Raw genomic sequence first — 23,697 nt, 5'->3', positions numbered from 1 at the left:
CTTGACAATCCACGACCAGTAACTGAAAACAGCAATCCCCGTATTTGTCAGGCACACGTTTGTTACTTTTGAAAGCAGTTTCCTACGTTATGCACGGCCCTGTGGGATGAGACCAAGGCTCAGAAAGGCCGCGCCTGCCGAACCCAGGCCCCTGGAGCCGTACTTAGTAACGTCGTGCAGGCCACGACCTTCGGGGGCATAGTCAGTCCTAGAGGTGAGATCTTGGGTGGACGTCCAGAAGTGGGCGAACTCAGCCTCCGAGGCGGGAGGGCCCCGGGAACGGAGCCAACGCGGTGACGGGGACAGCGTTTGGTCCGCGAGCGGGAGTCCCCGCGGAGGCGGCCGGCCTGGGCTGGCTGCCGGCTGTCGTGGGGAGCCCGCCCCGCCCCGTGAGGCCCGGTGCGGCGGCGCGGCCCCGGCTGCAGTGCCCCCCCAGGCCGCCCGGGGCGCTGTGGGCGCCGCTGGTCCGGAGGGCGGCGCGGCCGCGGGGAGGGGAGGGCAGGGCAGGGGGGGTGCGGAGGGGCGGAGGCCGGAGCCGAGCCGGCCGGCCGGGCGGGGAGGAGGAGGAGGAGGAGGAGGAGCCGGGGCGGGCTGGCGGGCGGCCGGGTGGCGGCGGCGGCATGGCGGAGCCGAGCGGGGCCGAGGCCAGGCCCCCCATTCGGGTCACCGTCAAGACCCCCAAGGACAAGGAGGAAATCGTGATCTGCGATCGAGCCTCCGTCAAGGAGGTAGTACGCGCGGCGAGGGTCGCGGAGGAGGGGTCTGCGAAGAGAGGGGTGGCCCCGAGGCGCTGGGGCGGCGGGCGGGGGCCCCGCAGGCTCTCGGAGGGGCGGGAGGCGCGGAGCGGGGCTGGGGGCGTCCGGCGAGAGGGAGCGGGCGAGCGCGACGCGTGCGGCGGACGCGAGGCCGGGGCGCGCCTTGTGGCCTGGGCTGGGGGCGTGGCGGAGAGTGGGGAGGGGGCACCTGGCACCGCGCAGGGGAAGGACCAGGGCCTTGAGGGCAGCGTGCGCCGCGGGGAATGGCCGGGGGGCCGGGGCGCCGAGGCCGGGCGGGCTCCGGGCACGGCGCTGCGCCAGGAGAGCGGGCGGGGGGCGCCTCCGGGTTCTGGGACGCGGGGCGCCGGGGGAGCATTTCCCCGGGCCCGTATCCTTCCGACGCTCCCAAATCGAGGGGGTTACGGTGGGCCCTCGGCCTCTCTGGGACTTACGGTGTGCAGTAGGTGCTCAATAAAAGTGTGTTGAATGAGTGAATGAGGGAGCTTTTCCTGTGTTCGCACCTCCTGTGGCTGCTCCACAATTTCACGCAGGCGGGGCTTAACACAGGCCATCTGGTTGGAAGGAAGGGCTCTGGAAGCTGCGTTTGCTTAGCAAGTGCACTCTTTACTGAGAGTGTCTGTTTTGGTTTAAGTTTGTTTTGGAGGGGAGAGCTGATAGATTTGGGGAGTCTCACTCTCCCAAGCCAGTCTTTAGTGCCATCACTGCTCCCTCTCCCCCCTTATAAAGTGACTGCATTCCAGAACTTACATTCTCTGCCCTGCAAAGCTGAATTTGAAGTCAGCTTGAATTGAGAGACAGTGTGTTTGGTCAAGAGCTGGGGCTTTGGGGTCAAGTCCTGCGTTCCAGTGCAGTTACATAACTGCTCTGAGCCTCAGTTTTCTCATCTTTAAAATGGAGATAATGATTCATACGTATCTCATGGGACTGAGACTCTTAACTCCTGAGGAGTCACTGCTGGGATGCGTTTGTCCTAGTTGTTGCAAGATGGCTGGGCGTGAGGAAAGTTGGGGTCTGAGAAGGAGGCGCGGCGGGGGGGGGGGTGGTGGACAGGGCCTGGGTGGAAGGCTGTTGCAGGAGTTGGGATGGGCAGGGGCCAGCAGGGCAGGGCCCTCACAGGGAGCTGGGCAGAGGGACTGCGGAGGGGGTGGCAGGAAGCAGCAAGGGCCTTCTGGGGTGGGAGACCCCAGGAGTTGAGCTGAGAGGGGACGTCACCGGTTCTTCTCTTTGGTTAACAAAGGGGCCTGCTTATCGCAGCAGGCTGGATGGAGTTGAGACTACGGAAGGGACTTCCCCGGGGGGGCTAGAGGCAGGGTCCCTGGTGGGTGGAGCCCAGGAGCCTCCGCAGTGACTTCTGCCTCCTGACCACAGTTCAAAGAGGAGATCTCCAGGAGGTTTAAGGCTCAGCAGGATCAGCTGGTCCTGATCTTCGCAGGCAAGATCCTCAAGGATGGGGACACCCTGAACCAGCATGGGATCAAGGATGGGCTCACTGTCCATCTGGTCATCAAGACCCCTCAGAAGTAAGTCCAGGAGAGGAGCACATCCAACTTCTGATCAGGCCTCTTTTCCCCCGGTGTCTCACCCGTCACCCACCTGTACCTGGAGGGCCCTGCCGAGGTCCGGGAAGAATTGGCAAGCCCTACCAGGGGAGGGGATGGGACTCGCTTCTCCCAGAATGCCCCGGAGGCAGCTGGTGCTAGCTTCTCCCTCGGCCTGAACTACTAACTGCCCCCAGCATTACCGCACCCCCGCCTGAGGGCTGCTCAGGAGGTGGCTTGTGATAGGGTAGTAGAGGCACCGAAAGTCCTCCTCTGAGATCACCGTCTTCCCTCTGGGGCTCACCTCAGCTGGGACTTCATTTCTCTGTCCTCAGGGCTCCAGATCCAGCTGCCACCACTGCTTCTTCCCCCTCCACTCCAGACCCTGCCTCGGCACCCTCCACCACGCCCGCTTCACCCGCCGCCCCGGCCCAGCCCTCCACCTCTGGCAGCGCCACTTCGGATGCTGGCAGCGGAAGCCGGAGGAGCAGTGGGGGGGGGCCCTCCCCAGGGGCTGGGGAGGGACCCCCCAGCGCTACTGCATCCATACTCTGTAAGCCCTGAGGGAGGAGGTCACAGTCCTGCTTTGGGCTAGGGCGCAGGGGGAGCCAAGAGGAGGCAGAAACATGGTCCCTGCTCCTGGTCTGATGGGGACAGGGAACCCCTGGACATAGGGTTCCAGACATTGCTGCTTGAGCGGAGCAGGGGAGGACATCCGTCTATGAGGGCCTCCCGGAGGAGGGGAGCATGGGTGAACGTTAAGGGGACGGGAGAAATGAGGTTGCGGACGTGGCGAATGCGGGGTGAGGATATTGGAGTTTGGGGACGGAGTGGGTCCAGCAGCAGCCAGCTGGGGAGTGTTTCGGCTCATTCAGCAGGCCATCGCTGGTCGCCGTCTCTTTGCTCAGTGCCGTGCCCGGCTCTCGGCCTCGGCTTCCAGAGAGGTCTCGGTCTGCTGGGCTCCTGTCTCTGCCGGCAGCGGGCCAGGGCTTGGGCCCGGGGAAGGGTTGGAAAGGGGAGATGCCAGAAACAGACAGGGCCCATGGCGGGGAGGCCTGCATTCGGCGGCCGTGGCCAGGTGGGGGCAGGGTTTTGCGGCCGGCCGTGACCCTGGCCCCTCCCCGCAGCTGGCTTTGGGGGCCTCCTGGGCCTGGGCAGCCTGGGCCTGGGCTCCGCCAACTTCATGGAGCTGCAGCAGCAAATGCAGAGACAGCTGATGTCCAACCCCGAGATGCTGTCGCAGATCATGGAGAACCCCCTGGTCCAGGACATGATGTCTAACCCCGACCTGATGCGCCACATGATCATGGCCAACCCCCAGATGCAGCAGTTGATGGAGCGGAACCCTGAGATCAGCCACATGCTCAACAACCCGGAGCTCATGAGGCAGGTGGGTGTGAGAGAAGGTTGGGGTGGGGACGGACAAGACACCGGTGGGACTTTTCCCACCTCGCCCTGCCTTGGCTTATTTGGTGACTTACTCATCCAGCAGCCCTGTTTGGAGCACTGGGGGTGTAGTGACGACAAGGCACAGGCCTAGCTTTCCAGGAACTTCTGGTCTCAAAAGGAAATGGGACAAGCAAGCGCGCAGTAGTAACGTGGTGTGGTTGGTGATGTCATAGTCGCGGGATCCCCTAAGAGAAGGGCTCCTGGCCCTACCCGGGGAGGAGGGGGGGAGCGCTCAGAAGAGGCTCTGGAGGAAGTGTCAGCCACGCTGAGACCCAGAGGAGGAATCATGAGCCAGAGGAAGAAAAAGAGGAGAGTGTTCAGGCCTGAGGGACAGCACGTGCAAAGGCCTGGGTGTAGGGCGTTCGGGGAGCGTCGTGGCTGGGCCGGGCAGGGCTGGTGGCCGAAGGACGCCCGGCAGCGGCGGCGTGTCAGGCTTCGGGAGCCCTGTCTCATGGCCCAGTCCCCCGGGGGAAGAGGAGAGATGACGTCAGCGGAGCCGTGGGCACCGGTGCTGGGTTCCCCTGGAGATAAGTGCCTTCGGAGCAAGGACTTGCGGGTGTTTTCTTCCCTGCCTAGAATGGCTCCTGGTGCGTGGAAGTCACTCCGGAAACACTTAGAGAATGAGTGAATTATGGGGTAAGGAGTCAGGGTCCCGTCTTAGACGTAAAGGTGCTTTAGTGAGCACTTGTGGAGGGACTTGGGAGTAGGGACAGGGAAGGCATCCCAGGCAGGGTGCCCTTTGTCCCCCGTCATGCACTGCTGTCCCCTGGAGTTGACACAGGCCAGCCCTTATTGAGAGTAAGCCCCCATCCCGTCCACGGGTTTCTCAAGGTTTGGCCAGGCCGGAGACCTGGGGGTGGGGTTAGAGAGTGCTGGTCGTGTCGCCCCAACGTGAACCCTTTCCGTCCCCAACTTATGGTCATCTTCCAGGAACCGCAGCGTGGTCTTGGACAGACGGAGTGATCTGGCCTCAAAACCTGGCCCCACCACTAACCGGCTGTGTGTCCCCAGTGAATCTCAGCCTATTTCCTCATCTGCAGAATAGGGACAGAAATATCTCCTTGGGACAATTATCGTGGGGAGCACGTGACTTCCGCTGTGTGAATTACTTAGCTGGGTGCCTGTGTAGCATAGGTGCTCAGATGTGACTCTCCTCTGCTTCCTCCTCCTCATGTCCTTTCCTACCAGTTTCCTTTTGCTCCCTGTACTTCCGAGGGCCTCGGGTTCGAGGGCCTCCTGAACCTGAGGAAGAGAAGCTGCTGACCTCGCCCCCCCACCCCTGGGTCGTTGTACCGCGGCACAAAGCCCCGCAGACTACCCTTGCAGGCAGGGACAGAGCCAAGATGACAGTGGTAGAGGGAGGAAGTTACCTGCCACCCTGCCGCTGTGGGGCAGTTCCCGGGCCCTGGACCCTGGTCCTGGGACAGACCTCCTCCTCAGGGCCCACCCCCGGCCAAGCCTGGTGCCCCCCTGGTTCTGGGGTTCTTCCTGTCTCTCTCCCTTCTCCACCAGACCATGGAGCTTGCTCGAAATCCAGCCATGATGCAAGAAATGATGCGGAACCAGGACCGGGCCCTGAGCAACCTGGAGAGCATCCCCGGAGGGTATAACGCCCTCCGCCGCATGTACACAGACATCCAAGAGCCGATGTTCAGTGCTGCCCGGGAACAGGTGGGACCAGGGGCTGGGCTGTGGGAGGGCTGTTGGGGCTCAGGATTCCCTATCCCCGGATCCAAGTCAGCCTCTTTGCCTACGCAGCCCTCCGACAGTGGGCCTTGGCTTGAGAGCCGTTCTCACAGTACAGGCGGGGGTGGTCCAGCCTGGCACGGGGCGGGGCAGCAGGGTGGAAGGTAGCAGAATTCCCCAGGGAAGCGGGCGGGGTGTAGCGTGCAAAGCGTCCGACAACTTCTTGCCCCGGGGGCTCAGGGGCCCTGGGGCCAGCAGCGTGTCTCAAGTGTGGTCCTTGGATCACCTGCATCAGAATCACCCAGGGGGGCTCGCCGATCATCAGATTCCTGGTTCCCACCTTCGAGCCTCTTCCTGACTCAGTCTCTGGAATCAGGCCCTGGGAATATGCACTTTGAAAAGTACCTTATGGATTCTTCCAAATACGTGAGAAGTGTAGACCAAAGTACAGCATCCTTTCACGTCCCTGTATGTAGGGTCAGTGCCTTTTGGGTTCTTTTTTTTTTTTCTTTTTTAAGTTTAATTTACACTAAGTACGTGATACAAATATTTACACACTTCAAAGTTCCGAAGTTCTACAAAGTAAACAATAGGGGATCCTTCCTTCTGGTTCCATCTCCCAGCCACCTCTTTTCTACCTCAGAGGTGACTGAGTGTTTTCTATAATTTCCTGGGCGTATTTTATACTTGCAAGTAAGGCTTTACAGAAAGAAGTGTAGCTTCATGCAGCCCTGCCCCAGTTTATAGCTCCTTCCCTCTCCAGAGCTGACTGCCACTGAGAAGCTGGTGTTGACCGCCTTGATTCTTTTATGGCCCATGTTTGTATCCGTAAATAATGTAGAGTATTGTCTTGCATATTTTTAAACCTCCTAGAAGTGGCGTCCTGCTGTTCATATAATTTTAACCTGCTTTTTAAAAACATTTCTTACGAATACCTTTCTTGGAGAATAACATGGCTTCAGAAAGGGACACATATCACAAGCGTGCAGCTTGATGCAGTTTCACGAACCGAACACACACACACCCCAAACCAGGCCCAGGCGGGAGGGTGGGCTCTCCTGTTCCTTTTTCCTCGTGGACGAGAGCACCACGTCCTGCGTGGTCTGTGCTGTCCCAGCAGATTTCCTTGTTCATGCCGCCTCCGTCCTACACCAAATCTCCACATATAGGTGTGAGTCTAGCTGACTGTGCGCGGGCCCACTGGTCGGTCTGTCTGTCCTTGCGGTGATACCACATTGTCCTAATTAAGCCTGGGCATCTGGTAGAGCAAACCCCTCACCTTGCTCTCCTGCGTCTTCTTGGTTATTCTTGGCAATGCTGTTGCAAATCTTAGAACGTGCTTGTCGGGATCAACTATGAGTTTTTAACGGAATTTGTTTAAGTTTTATTTAAGTATTTAATTAAAAACGTATATCCAAGTAATGCATGCATCTGGTTAAAAAAAAAAAAAAACAAAAAAACAAGGAGCTGAGAAAGGCTTATAACAAGCCCTCCGGCTAACTCTGATGCAGGCTAAATCGTAAGAACCGTTGGAACAACTAAAAGAACAGACTTTTGGCGTCGGCAAACCTGGGTTCAAATACCTAACGCCCATTTTTAGTGGCGCAGTTTTAAGTTAGCTGCTTAACTTTTCTGAGTCTTAGCGTCCGTGTTTTCAAAATGGAAGTGATATAATAAAGCGGTGATGCTTGACTCTTTTGGCCTCAGGACCCCTTTATACCCTTAAGAATTATTGAAGACCTCAAAAAGGTTTTCTTTTTGTGGGTTGGGTCTCTTGATAGCCACTGTATCTGAAATGAAGACCGGGAAACTTACAGAAGGTTGATTAATTCGTTTTAAAACGACAGTAAATACCCTACACGTTAATATAAAAAGCACATTCGCTTAAAAAATAACTTAATTTTCCAAAACAAAACTTGAGAGGAGAGCGGCCTTGTTCTAACTTTTGCAGACTCCCTTGCCGTCTGGCTTGCTGTGGGACCCAATTCTGCTTCCGCGCTCGGTCTGGTGCAGTATCACATGTCACATAGCCTCATGAAAACAAGAGTGAAAAAAGGCAAATAGCGTCTCAGAATTCTAAAACCAGGGTTAAGCCTTGCAAGGGTCCCAGGACCACACTTTGAGAACTGGTACATTGGAGGGCTACTGTAAACATTAGAAGAAACATGCCTGGTACATAGTAGGTGCTCAATAAATGGCAGCTGTGCTTGCCCGAGGGTGGTCAGAAAGAGATTCAGTCCATAGAGAGCACGGGGAAAACTAGGGGGCCCAGAACTCAGCGGTGGTGGGTGCCAGGCGAGTTACCAGGACGGGAAGTGTGAAACAGGGACAAAGCCTGAGGCTGGGGTACACAGACCCCGGCCTGCTGGCTGTCATCCCAGCAGGCATCTGGTAAGGCGGAGGAAGCCCGGCTCAGAGCTGGAGGGCCTTGGCTGGCTCTGGTCCCCACGACCTGCTCTGAATGAGCAGGAGACCCCGCGGTGACAAGGGGCTGAAGCTGTGCAACTGAGGACCACCCAGGACCTCAGGATGGGGGGCTGGAGCAGGGAAATAGGGCACAGACTCCCTCAGCGAGCACAGTGCTGGACAGAGCTCTTGCCTGGGTGCCGGGGGATCCAGAGGAAGTTCCATTGCCACCTTGGGCAGCACGCCATGTGATGGGGTGCCGACCCTGAGGCCATCCTGGGGGACAGCAGGCAGCCTGGTGCTGAGGGGGCCTATGTAGCTGAAGGAAGGAGGCCGAGGAGAAAGCTGTGCGGGGGAAGCAGCGGAAGGAGGGCATGCTCAGCCGGAGATAAGTGCCCCTGAGGGGCTCCCCTGCGTGTGCTTGGAGGGACAGAATGCCATGAAGAGGACCTGGGCTTCTGGGGAGGTCTTATTGGACCAAGACGGCTGGACAGGGGGACGCCTAGAGGCAGCCCAGGGCTGACGTAGAGAGCCAGCTCCCCTCAAGCCAACAATTATTTATTGAGCACCTACTAGTGTCAGGGGAAAGGTGGGGTGCAAAGGTGACCTTGCCTGTGCCCCTGAAGACCCGAGGAAGACATATGTGTCCTTACGCGATGAGAAGGTGTGTGTAAAGTACCACAGGGCACAAAGGAGACTAGAGACCAAGTCTTTGGAGCCCTCGGGGAAGGTGGGAAGTTTCCAGTTACCTGAGGGGTTTTGTCATCCCCTGGCTGCTCCTGCACTGGCCACCTCCCACCCTGCAAGGTGAGGGTGTGGCTGCCCCGTCTCTAGGCCAGAACTGGAGCTGAGGGCCTCCGGGACCTCCCACCCCCTCCCTCTCCCAGGGAGGGGAGGCTGCTAGGTGAGAGGCGCGGGGGGCCTAGCCCTCACCCTGGTTTGTTTCGGTCCTTAACCCAGAACCTTTCCCTCCTCCCAGTTTGGCAACAACCCCTTCTCTTCCCTGGCCGGGAACTCCGACAGCTCGTCCTCCCAGCCTCTGCGGACTGAGAACCGAGAGCCCCTCCCTAACCCCTGGAGCCCCTCGCCCCCCACCTCCCAGGCCCCCGGGTCCGGGGGGGAGGGCACCGGAGGATCGGGGACCAGCCAGGTGCACCCGACAGTCTCCAACCCCTTTGGGATCAATGCGGCTAGCCTGGGGTCAGGTATGTCCTGGGCTGGAAGGAGCTTAGTGGGGTCACCAGGGTAGTCCCTCTGCCCCAGGACTGAATGGGGCTCGCACTGCTGCAGCCTCCTGAAGACAGGTGAGCCTGTACTGAAGCCCCGGAGGGGGGGTGGTCTGCAGCCTGGGGCAGAAGCTCTGCCCCCTTGGGATGAGGGGTGGTTTGGGCTGTGTCCTGACGTCCCTGGAGCAGCCTGAGTGACGGCACAGAGTAAAGCAGGCCCCACTCCGAAGCGCTCAGCACTGCTGGTACCATCCAGGCAAATGGGTCAACCTGGGGAAGTGGGTGTGGGAGGAAGCGGGCGCTCCCAGGGACAGGCAGGTGTGAGGCCGGGGGAGAAGGATGTGTGGACTTGCCATGGACAGACAGGGGCGGGCTGTGCACAACCCTTGGGGAGGCCCCACTATCTGGACTGTGACCGTACATGTGACCCCGGGGACGTCTCTGGTAGATGCCCCGGTCGGGGAGGGGGGGGGGGAGGGGGCGGCACCTTGATCAGGAGAGTCCCTTCCCCTCTGTGTGCTCCAGTCCCCTTATGACCTGTGGCTTTCAAATTGTACTCCTGAGTCCGGAGGTCCGGACTTTCCCCAGAAGGAGAAAGGACTGAGTGGGAGGGGTTCCAGCCAGTCCGTTGTCACACTTGGTTCGGAGTGACATCTGGTTTAAGGAAAGGGCCTCTGCCACTAAGAAAGACTGCCAACCACGAGCCTATGTGACCTCCGTCAGACCCTTTCCTGGAACGGCCCCGGGGAGGGCGGGGGGGGGGGGCGCAAATGAGACCCAGTTTCCAACCTGCTTGTCCGTAGAGCAGCTGGGAGAGGGGCCGGGCCGAAGCAAGGCCAGAGCTGGGGCCCACACCCCTGAACTGGGGGTGGCTTTTCGTCGCCCCTCTGAGCTCCCTAACGGCTCAACGTTGGAAGTAAGGGAGATGGAAGAGGGGCAGGCATCTGGTTTCCATCTGGACCCTTTTGTCCTTGTCGTCTTCCTCCTCGTGCTAGGAGTGTTCAACAGCCCCGAGATGCAGGCTCTCCTCCAGCAGATCTCTGAAAACCCGCAGCTGATGCAGAACGTTATCTCTGCCCCCTACATGCGCAGCATGATGCAGACGCTGGCCCAGAACCCCGACTTTGCTGCTCAGGTACGCAGTGTGGGGGCAGGTCCTGCGCAGTGGGCGGGAGGCGCGGGAGCCAGACGGCCTGGGCTAGTGTCTCCGGTCCCGGCCCCCAAGCTGCGTGAGCTCAGCCGTCCCGAGCCTCCCAGTTTGCTCACCTGTACGTGGCCGTGGCCGTGGCCCCTCCCTCACGGCGTCCCGGGGGGCGCAGTGAGCTCATACGAGTAGAGCGCCCGGAATGTGGTGTGGTGCCCAGTGCGCCCTGTACTTGGGGACACCGTCAACGCCAGGCGCGGGGCTGCGAGCCCTGGCCCGAGGCCCGGAGCGCGGTTCCGTCTCCTCTCACTGCCCCCGGGAGGCCTTCGGGATGCACGGGGACCCAGATCTCCCACGGCGGTGGGGGTGCCGAGGGAGACAGGCCGCCGGGATTCTGAGGGCGGGTGGGCCCAGGCCTCCCTCCCGCCTTCACCCCGCAGATGATGGTGAACGTGCCGCTCTTTGCGGGGAACCCCCAGCTGCAGGAGCAGCTCCGCCTCCAGCTCCCCGTCTTCCTGCAGCAGGTGGGTGAGGCTCTTGGGGGCCAGGGACACGGGGAATGGGGGGGGGGGGGCAGAGCAGAGCTCCGGGTGGCCGCCTGCGTCCTGCCACAACTGCCTTCCTTTGCCTGTTTCCCGCCAGATGCAGAACCCGGAGTCCCTGTCCGTGCTCACCAACCCCCGCGCCATGCAGGCCCTGCTGCAGATCCAGCAGGGCCTGCAGACCCTGCAGACCGAGGCCCCTGGGCTGGTACCCAGGTGAGGGCGGGGCCGGGGGCGGGGGGGAGGGGCACAAGGCTCTGGCTCCGCCTCCGCGCCAGGCCCCGCCCCACAGCTCTGAGGGTCTGCTCTCCTGCTTGTGCGCTCCGCCTTCTGGACCTCACGTTGCCATCCCTTTCTCAGAGGCTGCCTCCCACCTCTTGGTCTCTCCTGCCTGCAGCCTTGGCTCCTTCGGGATGTCCCGGACCCCGGCGGCCCCGGCAGGCAGCGACACTGGGTCTGCGCCCGAGGCCCCCACCTCCTCGCCAGCGCCCCCCGCCACGCCTTCTCCCAATGCTCCCCAGCACCTCATGCAGCAGATGGTCCAGCTGTTGGCAGGGGGCGGGAACTCCCAGGTACGCGGGGCTGCGGGGCCGGTGTGGGGGGTGGCGGCAGCCTGGAAAGGCAGAGCGGGTTTGGAGCCAGCCGGACCGCCGCCCGCAGGGCTTGGTCTGCCCCTTGCTGGCCTTGGGCCGGTTGCCGCCTTCTCCACGTTGGCTTTTGCGGCTGTGCGATGGAGACGAGAGTAATGATAGAACTTAATCGGGCTCTGGGGGCCGTTCTCATGCCTCGTGTGCGAGAGCACATTCGCTCCACTGCTCACAACGGCCTTGGAAAGAAGCTGCTATCTCTGTGTTATAAAAGGGGGAAACTGAGGCCCAGAGAGGGTAAGTGGCTTGCTCAGAGTCACGCAGCCAGTAAGTAATGAGGCCAAGGTATGCTGGCTCCTGAGTTTACACACCTTAACCACCACGTCCTACAGCTGCTTCCTTCTATCACAGGGTCCTTTGGTGATTAAATCAGCCTCCGCCTCCAAGACTAGCGCGGAGGGTTCTGGGGGATGAGGTAACTAGAACCCTGTGTTGCAAAGTCAAGGCTAGGGGATTGGGTGAGGAGTAGGGTTGACCTCAGGTGAGGCCCTTAACTTTTCTCTGGCTTCCCTAACTCGTCTGGAAGGACCCTTTTGACAGAAACGTAAGCGTGCCTAGCTCTGCAGAAGGCTCTGTTCTACAGAACCCTGTAGAAGGGTTGGACCAAGAGTCACCAAGGAAGGTCCAGTCCGGCTTAGATCCTGCGGACCGTGAGGAGAAGCAGCACCCAACCCTGGAGAAGGCTCTCGTGCTGCACATTAGGGGGCTTCTGTGACCCTCGGCACATCCTTTCCTTCTGGGAACAGTGCGTTCACCCTATCAGAGGCCGGGCGGCCTGTCACTGCTGGGCTCCTTCATGACCAAGGCTAGTGCTTCCTGCACATCCTTTGGGAAAGCATTTCCAGGAGATGTATATAGGAGTGTCAGACACGAAAAGCCTTCTCTTCTGTAAATAATGGTGTTTGTTGATTGGCTAACCGTGATCAAACAGTTTCCTTCTTTCCTGGGGCCCTTCCCTGGCCTTTCCCCTGGCTCCCTGCTTGAAGACTGCCGGGGGCAGGGCTGGGGGTGGACTTTGTGCAGACCGTGCGTCTTACCGAGCACACACCATTTGGCTTCTGGAGCGCCGTTAACCTCTCCAGGGACAGAAAGTGGTTAGGAATATAGGCTGCTCTGGGCCCGTCTGTTACTTCGAAATGTTCAGAAAGACACCCCCCACCTTCTGTTACACAGTCGTTGACCGATGTGGGGTGCAGGCTCCGTGACCCCTGTCTGAGGCTCACCCTTCCCTGCCCACTGGTTGGGTCTGAGGATGCCGGAGAAGACCTACTGGTCATCTGCTCTGCACCGTAAACCTCAGACTCAGAGAGGCCCGTCCTCTGCAGGTGCAGACGCCAGAAGGGGGTGGCCCTGCGCCCCCTTCACAAGGCCCGTCCTCTGCAGGTGCAGACGACGCCGGAAGTACGGTTCCAGCAGCAGCTGGAGCAGCTCAACTCCATGGGCTTCATCAACCGTGAAGCTAACCTGCAGGCCCTGATCGCCACAGGAGGGGACGTCAACGCAGCCATCGAGAGACTCCTGGGCTCGCAACTCTCCTAACCCCCCCGGCCGCGCCTCCTGCCTCTCCCTTCCCTGGGCGCCAGCGCCTGGCTCCTCTGTCGGCCCCTGCCCTTTGCCTGCCGCCCCATCTCCCCGCCCCGTCCTCTCCAGACAGCAGGGTGACTTTAGGGGCACGGGCCTCGCCCCAGTGCCCTGCGCATTTTGGGTTTACTTGTACATCTCTTATGGAGTCTTTGCTCTGGGCCCTGCTCCAGCAGGGCCGTTCAAGTGGTTTTCACAGTGTCGCCGGTCGGCCCCAGCTACTGGCCCCACCGCCTCCTGGCACAGCCTGTAGACCTCTGGTGGCGGTGGCCTGGCCATGCTGGGTGGGAGGAGGGACTGGGGCGGGGTCTTCGTGTGTGCCTCTAGGGCTCTGCTTGTTGTCTGGTTACTTGTGGCGACTCCTCTGTCTCTCCACCTGCAGCCTCACCCCTGCTGGGACCACACACTGAAGCAGGGCTGGCGGTTGGGGGGGTGGGGACAGGCTCTCTTTTCCACCCCCCCGCCCCCCCCATCCTGGTCCCTTCATCCAGGCTTTGTTGGGATGTCCCGTCCGAAGGGGGAGAACAGACATCACCCTCTGTGTGAGGAACCGAGCCCTGGACCGGCCCGATGGAGTTGGGTGCAAAGGAGGGAGGAGATTTTCTGGAGGAGGGGGATGGGAAAACGAACTGAGTCACAGGCTCAGCGGCTGGAACCCGGAATGGACACTTTGGGAGTGGAGGCCCCACGGAGCTCCCTTAGGCGGGGTCCAGGCTCAGGCCTGGCAGAGGGCCCTGGAGATGCTAACGGGGTCTGAGCCGCAGGAAGGGCTCAGGGAAGCCAAGCGACACGGTTCACGGGGGCTCCTGCCGGCTCCGTTTCCAGGACTCGCCTGCATCCCCAGGTACCGGGGTCTCAGTCCCCCTCACGAGACACGAAGGGATTGGGGTCTGTCTCAGCAGCGGGTGTGTATGCGGTGGGTACTCACTCACACACACACACACACACACACACACACACACACACACTCGAGTGGCACAGGACGGCGGATTCCTGGTTGGTTTCTGGTTCCGAGCTGTCTCCCACCAGAGAGAGGTAGGCAGGAGGGCTGGTCCAGGGCAGGAGTGCACACAGTCCAGGGAGCTAGGTCCTGGGCCTCTGGGCACCGGGCACCCCAAGGGCAGTGTGGTCCTGGAGCTGTCGGGGAACAGTAGAGGGGTCTCTACCCCTGCAGCCCCGGCCTTTGGATCCTTCACCGTTTCCTTCCAGGCCAGAGAGTTCTATCTGAGGAAGGGAAGGAGAGGGCAGCGGCGACGCCTTTGGTGTGGAATCGGACGTTGCTGTATCGAGCGCAGGGGAGGCTCCTGTCGCCTCTTCTCTCTGCGGCTTCGCGCAGCTGCTCGGAGGACCCGTGGCCGAGAATATGGAGGCGCGAGGGGCACAGTTGTCTCCCGAGTGGGAAAGCGTCCTGAGCAATCCGGAGAGGGTGTGTGTGGCTCTCCCTCCTGACCTCCCCAACCTCCACACTGGCCTTTGTAAATAAACGACGTGGTCTTTGTTGTCGGGATGTCTTGGTGCTTGCTTTTTGGGGGAGAGGAGGCCGGCCGAAGAAAACTCGGTTTTAGGGGGTTTAATAAAGCAGGACCCGAGGACGTTGAAGGGGGTTCAGTTGCCACAGGTGTTTAAGGATGCCGCCACCCCCACCCCCACCCCGTCAGGGCTGGGAGGCGGGGCATAGGAAGGTCATTACTGCCGATACAGCAAGACTCTTACCTCAGGTAAAAAGGCCAAGACAAAGCGAACTGTTGCATCCAGACCTTCTGCAAGTGAAGTCAGGAGATTTAGCCTTGAACTCCGAGACTAAGCCCGGCCGGTTCTCCCGCCGGAAGCCACAAGAACAGACCTGGCACGATCGGAAAGGGGCCGAGTGGAGTGAGCGGCGTTAGGGTGTCCGCGGGCGACTCGCCGGGCTGGCAGATCCCACGGCGGGGGGAGGGGAGGACGCGGCGGGGGGTGGGGGGCAAGTGGTGGAAACTGCAGGCAGAAGCACGCGGGTCCACACGAAGAAGCGGGCGGCCGGCCGACCGGAGTCCTGGGAGGGGAGAGACGCCGAAGGACAACCTGGAGGAACCAGGTCACCATTACGTTTGGAAGCAACCAGAAAATCAAGACAGCGGGCTCTCGAGGGAGCGGCAGACCAGCGCCCACGTCCCACCCGCGACGCGGAAGCCCACGGGGTGGATGCTGCCTCCCCGCCAGTCTGGGATGCGGCGCCCGGCGAGAGCGTCTTTCCAACATGAAGGTAAGATAAAGGTGTCTTCAGACAAAGCCAAACTGAGACCACCACCGGCCGACTCACGTGTGGGGTGATCTTGGGTCATAAGAAAAAGAAAAAACAAGAACAGAACAAAGAACAACGGTAAACGTGTGTGTAAACTCCATAAAACAAAAGTGATGATGTCTCATGGTGGGGTGTTTTGTTTTGTTTTAGAGAGAGAGCGCGAGCGTGCGCACAAGCTGGGGAGAAGCGTGCGGAGGGAGGGAGAGGGAGAGAATCTTAAGCGGGCTCCACACGCAGCACAGAGCCCAATGCAGGGCTCGAGCCCACGACTCTAGGATCATGACCTCAGCTGAAATCAAGACTCCGACGCCAACCGACTGAGCCGCCCCGGGGCTTCTTTCTCGTGGTGTTTAAAATGCGGGAATTGGGACTTGTGACTCGGCGGCTCCAGAGTCAGAGACGGTGGGGTTGGGGTTAGCCTGCACGCGCGCGGCCTTCGCGTTGTGCTGGTAAAGGACAGAGCGCCAGCTCGTGGTAGCTGCCGCTAAGTCAAGGACAAATGTTTTCTAAGCCACCAAAGAGAAAAACCGTGTAACAACTGCCAAGTGACCGGAAGGACAAAACGAAACGAAGGCGACGACTCCAAACCAAGGCAAGAGAGAAGACACGCGGTCAAGAAGTTACAGGAGGCGTTTCGGGGTGTGAACCGATGCTGCGTGGCACTGTAATGGTGGACGCGTGACACTTAGAGCAGAGCGAACCTTCGTGCAGGCAAACTGAAAACCACGTGTCATCTCGGAGGTCAGGACGGGATGAGGAACGTAACCAGAGACTGTAACTACATTTTGAATGTATGAAATCACTGCACTTGCAGGACGGGGGTAGATGCCGACACAAGTAACTCGGAAACTAGCGGGATCTTTACAACTAAAGGCAGAAGAAACAAAGCGCCACGTTCTTGTTGATTGCGTCCCACGGATGTACTGTTAACAGTTCCGAGACCACCGTGCACGTCTGCTACAATTGACAATTTAAGCAAGTGGGGGACGGCCAGGGGGGTGCGGTTTCTCTCTGTTGGGGTGGGGAGTGGGCAGATGAGCGGGAGAGTGAGGCCGGAATGATTCATGTGGTCACGGATTAGAACACGAACCCATGTTCAGCTTAATACGGATCCGGCTAAAAGTATTTTGTAGATGTGTGTGAGTTAGCACACACGCCTGTGTCCTTGCTGTCCGTGGAGAGGACCCAGGGGTCATGACACCCAGTGGCAGCAAGCACCCTGGTGCCCAGAGATTGCTCATCTGTAGACTCCCCACTCCCACAGTGAGCAAGCAACCATGCCGGGAGCAGCCTTCCAGGGGCCGTGCTGGTGACTCCCAGGCCAGCTGCCCCGTGGGGACGATCGGCCTCCCCGCCGCCTGGACCACATCCCTGCCTGCAGAGCAGTTGGGGAGGAGGGGTAGGGCGAAGACTCCAGGAGAAGCTGGTGTCCCAGAGAGTCATGGCAAGGGGCTGGTTTTAATCACTCCCTTTTAAGCAAAACATTCCGAATTCCCTGCGGGAGGGGCTGGGGGTGACCACAAGACATTTATAGAACATAAGAAAACAGAAAGATTGAAAGTAAAAGTCTGGGAAAAGATAAACTACAAACGCAAGCCAGGAGAAAACGAGGGTACTGTACTAATACTAGATCAGACAGAATTTCAGGCCGAAAGAAACACTAAGAGGTAAAGGGAGGGGGTTCGTTCATAATGATAAAAGGTAACATTCACTGGGAAAACAGACTAATCCTAAGTATTTATGCATCTAATGACCTGCCCTCAATATATAAAAAGAAAAAAAAATTGAGAGCGCTACAAAGAGCATCAGAAAAGTGCTCAGTCATAGATCTGAATACCCCTCTGTCTGTAATTGGGAGGCTAGGCAGGGAGACAATAGCCATAGGGACCAACATATATCATTAATTCTAAGATAGAGATTTTTTGGGGGGTGCCAGGCTGGCTCAGTCAGTGGAGCATGTGACTCCTGATCTCAGGGTTGTGAATTTGAGCCCTGCATTGGGTGTAGAGATTACCTAAAAATAAAATCTTAACAAAAAAATAAGATACATGGGACACCTGGGTGGCTCAGTTGATTAAGCATCCGACTTCAGCTCAGGTCATGACCTGAGGGTTGGTGAGTTCCAGCCCCGTGTCGAGCTCTGCTTAGGAGTCTCTCTCTCTCTCTCTCTCTCTCTCTGCCCCTCCCCAACTTGTGCATGCACAGCACACTCGCTCTCCCTCTCAGATTAAAACAGAGAGACAACATTTTGAATTTATAAAATATTTTAAAACCAAACTATAACAAAGAGTTACCTATCAACACTGATGGAATGCAGTTAAAGCTGTATGTAGAAGAAAGTTCATAGCCTTAAATATATACATTAGAAAAGAAGAAAAATTGAAAAGCAATGAGTTAAGTAGCCATCTGAAGGAGTTAAAAAAAAAAAAAAGAATAGCAAAATATACCCAAAGAATGGAGAAGGGTAGAAAAATCAAGAGTAGAGCAAAAATTAATGAAATAAAAAAATAAACAATAAATGATATATCTGATAAGGGGTTAATATATATCGAAACTACAGTGAGGGATACCTGGCTGGCTGGGTGGGCGGAACATGTGACTCTTGATCTCGAGATTGTGAGTTCGAGCCCCGCGGTAGGTGCAGAGAGGGCTTAAAAATAAAATCTGAATAAAAAAAGAACGTTCATGGGAATGCAAGCTGGTGCAGCCACTCTGGAAAACACTATGGAGGTTCCTCAAAAAACTAAAAACAGAACTACCCCAGGACCCAGCAATTACACTACCACGGGATACAGGTGGGCTGTTTCGAAGGGACACATGCACCCCCATGTTTACAGCAGCGCTGTCGACAATAGCCAAAGGATGGAAAGAGCCCAAATGTCCATCGATGGATGAATGGATAAAGGAGATGTGGTACATATATTCAATGGAGTATTACTCGGCAATCAAAAAGAATGAAATCTTGCCATTTGCAGCTACGTGGATGGAACTGGAGGGTATGATGCTAAGTGATATTAGTCAGAGAAAGACAAAAATCATATGACTTCACTCATAGGAGGACTTTAAGAGCCAAAACAGATGAACATAGGGAAGGAAAACAAAAATAATATAAAACAGGGAGGGGGACAAAACAGAAGAGACTCTTGAATATGGAGAACAAACTGTGGGTTACGGGAGGGGTGGTGGGAGGGGGATGGGCTAAATGGGGGAGGGGCACTAAGGAATCTACTCCTGAAATCATTGTTTCGCTATAGGCTAACTAATTTGGATGTAAATTGTAAAAAATCAAAAATAAAAATAAAAAAATAAAAATAAAAAAAGAACGTGCAGCGAGATTTTCCTCACACCGATTATAAGGGCTACTATTAGGGAAAAAAAACCAGAAAACAAGAAGTGTTGGTGAAGATGTGAAGAAATTGGAACTGTGTACTATTGGTGAAGATGTGAAATGGGAGAGCGTCTGTGGAAAACAGTGTGGTTGGTGGCAGTTTCTCAAAAAATGAAAAATAGAGTTATCACATGATTTAGCAATTCCACGTGTGGGTACAGACTCAAAGGACTGAAAGCAGGGTGTTACGGAGATATCTGTAGACCCATGTTCATAGCATCATTACTCACAGGACCTAAAACATGGAAGCAACCCAGCCGCCCACTGATGGACGGACAGATAAGCAGCCTGCGGTATAGACGCACAGTGGGATATTACTCAGCTTTGAAAAGGTGCTATAACACAGACGGACCCTGAGGACATCGTACTAAGTGAAATAAGCCAGTCACAACAAAGACAAATACTATATGATTACATGAGATACTTAGCGTGGTCAAGATCACAGAGACAGAAAGTAGGTGGTGATCACCAGGGTTGGGAGGAGGGGAACGGAGAGTTAGCATTTAATGGGGACAGAGTTTCAGTTTTGCGGGATGAAGGGTTCTGGAGACGGAGGGTGGTAGTCGTACAACAACGTGAATGTATTTTTCTTTTATGTTTATTTATTTTGAAAGAGAGAGAGCAAGGGAGGGGCGGAGAGAGAGGGACACACAGAATCCGAAGCAGGCTCCAGGCTCTGAGCTGTCAGCACAGAGCCCGACGTGGGGCTCGCTCGAACTCACGGACCGCGAGATCATGACCTGAGCTGCAGTGAGACGCTTAATGGACTGAGCCTCCAGGCGCCCCTACTGGTCAATTATTTTAGACAGGGTCCCTCAGTCTGGGTTTGTGGGAAGTTTCTTGTGCCCGGATGGTTATGCCTTCTGATGAGCCTGCCACAGAAGCCACAGGCTTTCTCTGCACATCACGGCAGGTTGCGTGATGTCGGAGCGTCTTACTGTTGGTCTCGGTAGCCTTGACAACTTAATTGAAAGGGTGTGGTTCCCGCTGGGTTTCCCTCTGTAAAGTTACTATTTTACCTATGTAATTAATAAACATCGTGAGGCAGGGGTGCCTGGGTGGCTCAGTCAGTTGAGCGTACGACTTCAGTTCAGGTCATGATCTTACGGTTTGTGGGTTCGAGCCCCACGTCGGGCTCTGCGCTGACAGCTGGGAGCCTGGAGCCTGCTTCGGATTCTGCGTCACCCTCTCTCTCTGCCCCTAACCCCCTCGCATTCTGTCTCTGTCTCTCACAAATATAAATATTCAAACTTTTTTAAATACAAAATAAAAAAATAGCTATTGTGAGGAAGAGACTTTGAAACTATGCAAATTTCCTGTTTCTCCTCAAATTCGCATCCGTAATTTCACCTCGATTGCCGGTCCCGCTGCAGCAGTGATCGCTCTGGTTTGAGCGCCGGTTTCCGACTTGTTCGTTGGTTGGTTGGTTGCAGTTTTTCTGGACGGAGGGCCGTCCTTTCTCCCTTATTTGTGTTTTTATTTTATGCACTTCGCCATAATGCACTTTGCTGTAATGCACGCGTGCGGCATTTACTGAAGGTAAATCTGTACTGGGAAATACCACAGAGCTCAGTGATTGCTAGAGGTCGCTGTCTGGTCCCCGGGCAGATCCCGCGGCCGGCCAGCACCCACTCTGGGCTCCTTCGGGGCTGCCTGCTCACAGCTCGCAGCCAGTGACCCTGCATCAACCCAGAGCTGCCTTGCTGGGGAAGGTACACACCCCCCCCCCCCAACCTCGGGCAGCCCGCAGTGCTGATATGCCCCAAAAATGCTGCCAATCTTGTGGGCTGACTCTCGCGCCACAGCTCCCTAGACCCCGGCGGGCGGCGAGGAAGACTGAGAAGGCCATAGCCCTGCTCTGCCCCCTTCCTGCCCCGTCCTGCTTCCTCACGGCCTCCGCTTCTAGGGAACCTAACCGAGACGGGCTGTGTCTCCCCCACCGCAGACATGCCCTCTGGACCCTCAGCCTGCTGGGCAGGGGCAAGGTGGGGGGCTCTGGAGGGCCAGGCCCCTCTCCTGTTACTCGGGCGAGGAAGGAAGCCTGAGAGGCCAGGCTTGTTTAGCAGACGGCTGTTGTTAAGGTAGTCTTGTTTGCGAAATGCGAAGCCCAAAGCGTTGCTTTGAGCTGAGGGTCACTAGAAGAAAAGCAGAACTCTGGAGGGGAAACCCTGTAGCAAGAGGACTCCAGGTCAGTCCCCTCAGGCCTCCGGCCCCTTGCTGTCCTCCTTCTTGGAGCTCCAGTCCTTCCAGGGTTTCAAAAGCCTGTCACCTCTCCCGAGGCCTCTGCATTAGAGACAGAAATTCAGACGGAGCTGGAAAGGGTGAGAAAGTGTTCAGAGACACGGGGTTGGGGGGGGGGGGAGGTGGGGAGGAAGAAAGAGGATGCGCGTTCTCCCCAGTCCGTCCATCCATGCGTCCATCCGTCCGTTCATCCATCATGCAGTCCATCTAGAGACAAACCTGCAATCATCAGGCTAGGACCTTCCGGGCCCCAAAATAAACTCTGCTTTATTTACACGGGAGCCGGATGATCCTGTCCGTCCTCCTGGTCCCTGGGCGCGCTCCCGGGAGCCTCTTGCGTGCGGTGCTCGCTGGCGGGGCCGGGCCGAGCCCTCCCCGGGGGGCTCGCCCGCGCCCCCGGCCTCCCCCGCCGCCTCGGCCTCGGCGCCCGCCCCCTACCGCCGCCGCCGGTCGCAGCAGCTGCACAGGTACCGGCGGAAGCCGGCCAGGCTCCAGCGGGACGACTTGGTCTTGGACGTGAGCGTGCTCGGGCTGCTTTCCGAGCTGCCCGGGTGCTCCTGCCGCAGCGGGCGCGTCCGCGAGGACGGGTGGCGCTTCCGCCGCACCCTCGGGGACCGCGCGGCCCGGGGCGGCCCCTCGTTCTCGGCGTCCTCGTCCTCCTCGTCCGCGTCCTCGTCCTTCGCCTTGTCCCTCCTCGGCCGGACGGTGGCGACCTTGCTGCGCTTCCGCCTCTTGGACCGAGCGAGGCCGGGGTCTTCCTCCTTGGGGAATCCGAGAGCAGGGGATGAAGCGCGCTCTCCACTGACCCGTCCCGTTACATACGGGGCTTCGTGTCTGAGGGGGGAAGGGAGGCAGAGAAGCCCTGAGGTCAGAGGCGAGCCTGGGCCGCGGGCGTCGGCGGAAGCCTGCCCCCCGGTGGACGCTCCCGGGCCTCACCGCAGGCTTATCCCAGCGCGCGGTGGACAGCTGGCCTCTTTCCAAGGGTCCCAGGGCAGGTGCCTTCGTTACATACAGACCCACTATGGAAGGCAGATACCAGCCGTCTAAGGACTCTGCTCTGGACCCCCTGGCTGCTCACACTTGGGGCGGGGGGGACGGATACGTCTATTATCTTGATTGTGGCTATGGTTTCATGAGTACGTACACGTCCGCACACCAAACGGTGCACTTTCAATGTGAGCAGCTTGGGGCGCCTGGGTGGTTCGGTCGGTGAAGTGTCCCACTCTTGATTGCGGCTCAGGTCATGGTCTCAGGGTTAGTGAGATCAAGCCCCACGTGGGCTCTGCGCTGACAAACTGCTTGGGATTCTCTCCGTCTCTGCCCCTCTCCCCACTCTCTCTCTTAAAAATTAGCATTTAAATATGAGCGATGTATTGTGTCAGTGACTGCTAACAGAAACAGAGCTGGCATTTAAAGCCTCTCTCAAATAAACCAAGAGCTAAGTTCCTATACCGAGTGCGTTGCGCGCCACGTAAATGTTGGCCGCCAGCGGGGGAGGCGGTTCTGTGTGATACCTCGGCTCAGACACACAGCTCAGACGCTAGCGTCTCTGCCTCCTGCTTATCCGATCTTGGGAGGGTCACTTAACTTGACTTTGCCTCAGTTTCCTCGTCTGAAAAATAGGGATGATAATAATAATATCTACCTGATAGGGAGGCAGTGGTAAGTTCTCAGTAAGTAGAAGCTGCAGTTACTCTCAGTGTTGGTGTTTTGTTCTGGAAGGAGTAAATCTGAGCCGTGTTTAGTAAAGATGTGAATTGGAAGGGTGTCGAGAAGATATGGGAGGTTGCCGCAAGACCTCCTAGAGGAGGTCAGTGAGGTAAATTGCCCGTGTGGTAGCGGGGTAAGGGGTGCGGGACCCCAGGGGAGGGGGCCCGGGGTGGGGTACTCACGCTGGTCAGCTCCTGGCTCCCTTGGTAGCCCACATCATCTGTGAGGTTGTAGATGGATGTCAAGGATACATCAAAGGTGCTTAAGGAGGGATCTTCTGCCCCTGCAGCCCCCCAAGCTTCTCTGGTCTCCTGAGGAGAGAAGGAGAAGCCAGTTAGGAGGCCGAAGCTCTCGGGGCGCCTGGGGGGCCCAGTCGGTTAAGCGTCCACCTCTTGGTTTCCGCTAAGGTCGTGACCTCACGGTTGGTGAGTTTGAGCCCCGAGTCTGGCTCAGCTGACGGCTCAGAGCCTGAATGGGATTCTCTCTCTCTCTCTCTCTGCCCCCCACCTTTTTTTTTTTTTTTTTTTACAAAAAAGAGGGAGGAGCTCACAGCAGGCAGGATCAGCCGTCCTGGCTCCTGCCTCTGCCCCAGCCTGCCCCTTACTTTGGGGTTGGGAGATAAGGACACGTGTTCGTGTTCTTTCTTCTTCATGATCATAAAGTTCTGCGATCACTGATGTGATGAGGCTCTGGCGTGTCCGCCCCCCCCCCCCCCCACAATTCTTTAGTGTTCATGTCCTCACAGAAGTGGTTGTCATGGTAATGGGAGGGTGGGGTCCGGGCCCCTGGGGGTCCCGGGAGGGCTCCTGTGAGGTGCTGAGACAGCACCCTTGCACACACACAGACCCCTACTTCACTTCTCAGCGGGAGGGGGCTGCAGGCCTCACTCCCCAACCCCCACCACGGTGAGCAGGAGGAGGACTGGCCTTAGGGAGGGAGACCGCGGTCGAAACCTGAAAATAGGATAGAACCTCAAAGGGCATCAAGACGCGGCTCATGTAGACTCTGGAATCCACCCTGGACTCCGCCTTTGCTGGAGAGAACTTTAACAAGAGGCAGAAAATAGTCCACCCAAAACTTCG

General features: G+C 57.7%; 2 protein-coding genes across 7 annotated transcripts; one reads left to right on the top strand and one right to left on the bottom strand.

Moving 5' to 3' along the window:
- Nucleotides 1–570: 570 nt before the first annotated feature.
- Nucleotides 571–14,502, top strand: UBQLN4 (ubiquilin 4). 5 transcript variants are annotated; one of them, XR_015246328.1, is made up of 12 exons: nucleotides 571–728; nucleotides 2,145–2,296; nucleotides 2,650–2,867; nucleotides 3,442–3,704; nucleotides 5,276–5,434; nucleotides 8,835–9,060; nucleotides 10,077–10,216; nucleotides 10,666–10,749; nucleotides 10,868–10,983; nucleotides 11,128–11,339; nucleotides 12,740–13,839; nucleotides 14,205–14,502. XR_015246328.1 is itself a non-coding variant. In XM_086694448.1 (11 exons), exons 1-11 carry the CDS (start codon nucleotides 621–623, stop codon nucleotides 12,889–12,891), a joined length of 1,830 nt encoding a protein of 609 aa, XP_086550574.1. In that variant the 5' UTR covers nucleotides 571–620; the 3' UTR covers nucleotides 12,892–14,502. The 5 variants fall into 5 exon arrangements, 4 of the variants coding, with proteins under 4 accessions (XP_086550574.1, XP_086550575.1, XP_086550576.1 ...); XM_086694448.1 differs by having other exon boundaries at nucleotides 12,740–14,502; XM_086694449.1 differs by having other exon boundaries at nucleotides 572–728; nucleotides 11,165–11,339; nucleotides 12,798–14,502.
- A 6,631-nt stretch (nucleotides 14,503–21,133) lies between these two features.
- On the bottom strand, nucleotides 21,134–23,298 carry LOC147572197 (uncharacterized). 2 transcript variants are annotated; one of them, XM_086694027.1, is made up of 3 exons: nucleotides 23,220–23,298; nucleotides 22,798–22,926; nucleotides 21,134–21,739 (listed from the first exon to the last, which is right to left on the bottom strand). In XM_086694027.1, exons 1-3 carry the CDS (start codon nucleotides 23,271–23,273, stop codon nucleotides 21,173–21,175), a joined length of 750 nt encoding a protein of 249 aa, XP_086550153.1. In that variant the 5' UTR covers nucleotides 23,274–23,298; the 3' UTR covers nucleotides 21,134–21,172. The 2 variants fall into 2 exon arrangements, with proteins under 2 accessions (XP_086550153.1, XP_086550154.1); XM_086694028.1 differs by having other exon boundaries at nucleotides 21,267–21,666.
- Nucleotides 23,299–23,697: the final 399 nt, after the last annotated feature.

The sequence above is a fragment of the Puma concolor genome, chromosome E4, assembly GCF_028749965.1.
Source record: "Puma concolor isolate L17-30 chromosome E4, mPumCon1.1.hap2, whole genome shotgun sequence".
NCBI lineage: Eukaryota > Metazoa > Chordata > Mammalia > Carnivora > Felidae > Puma > Puma concolor.
This window is presented reverse-complemented; position numbering and strand designations above follow the sequence as displayed.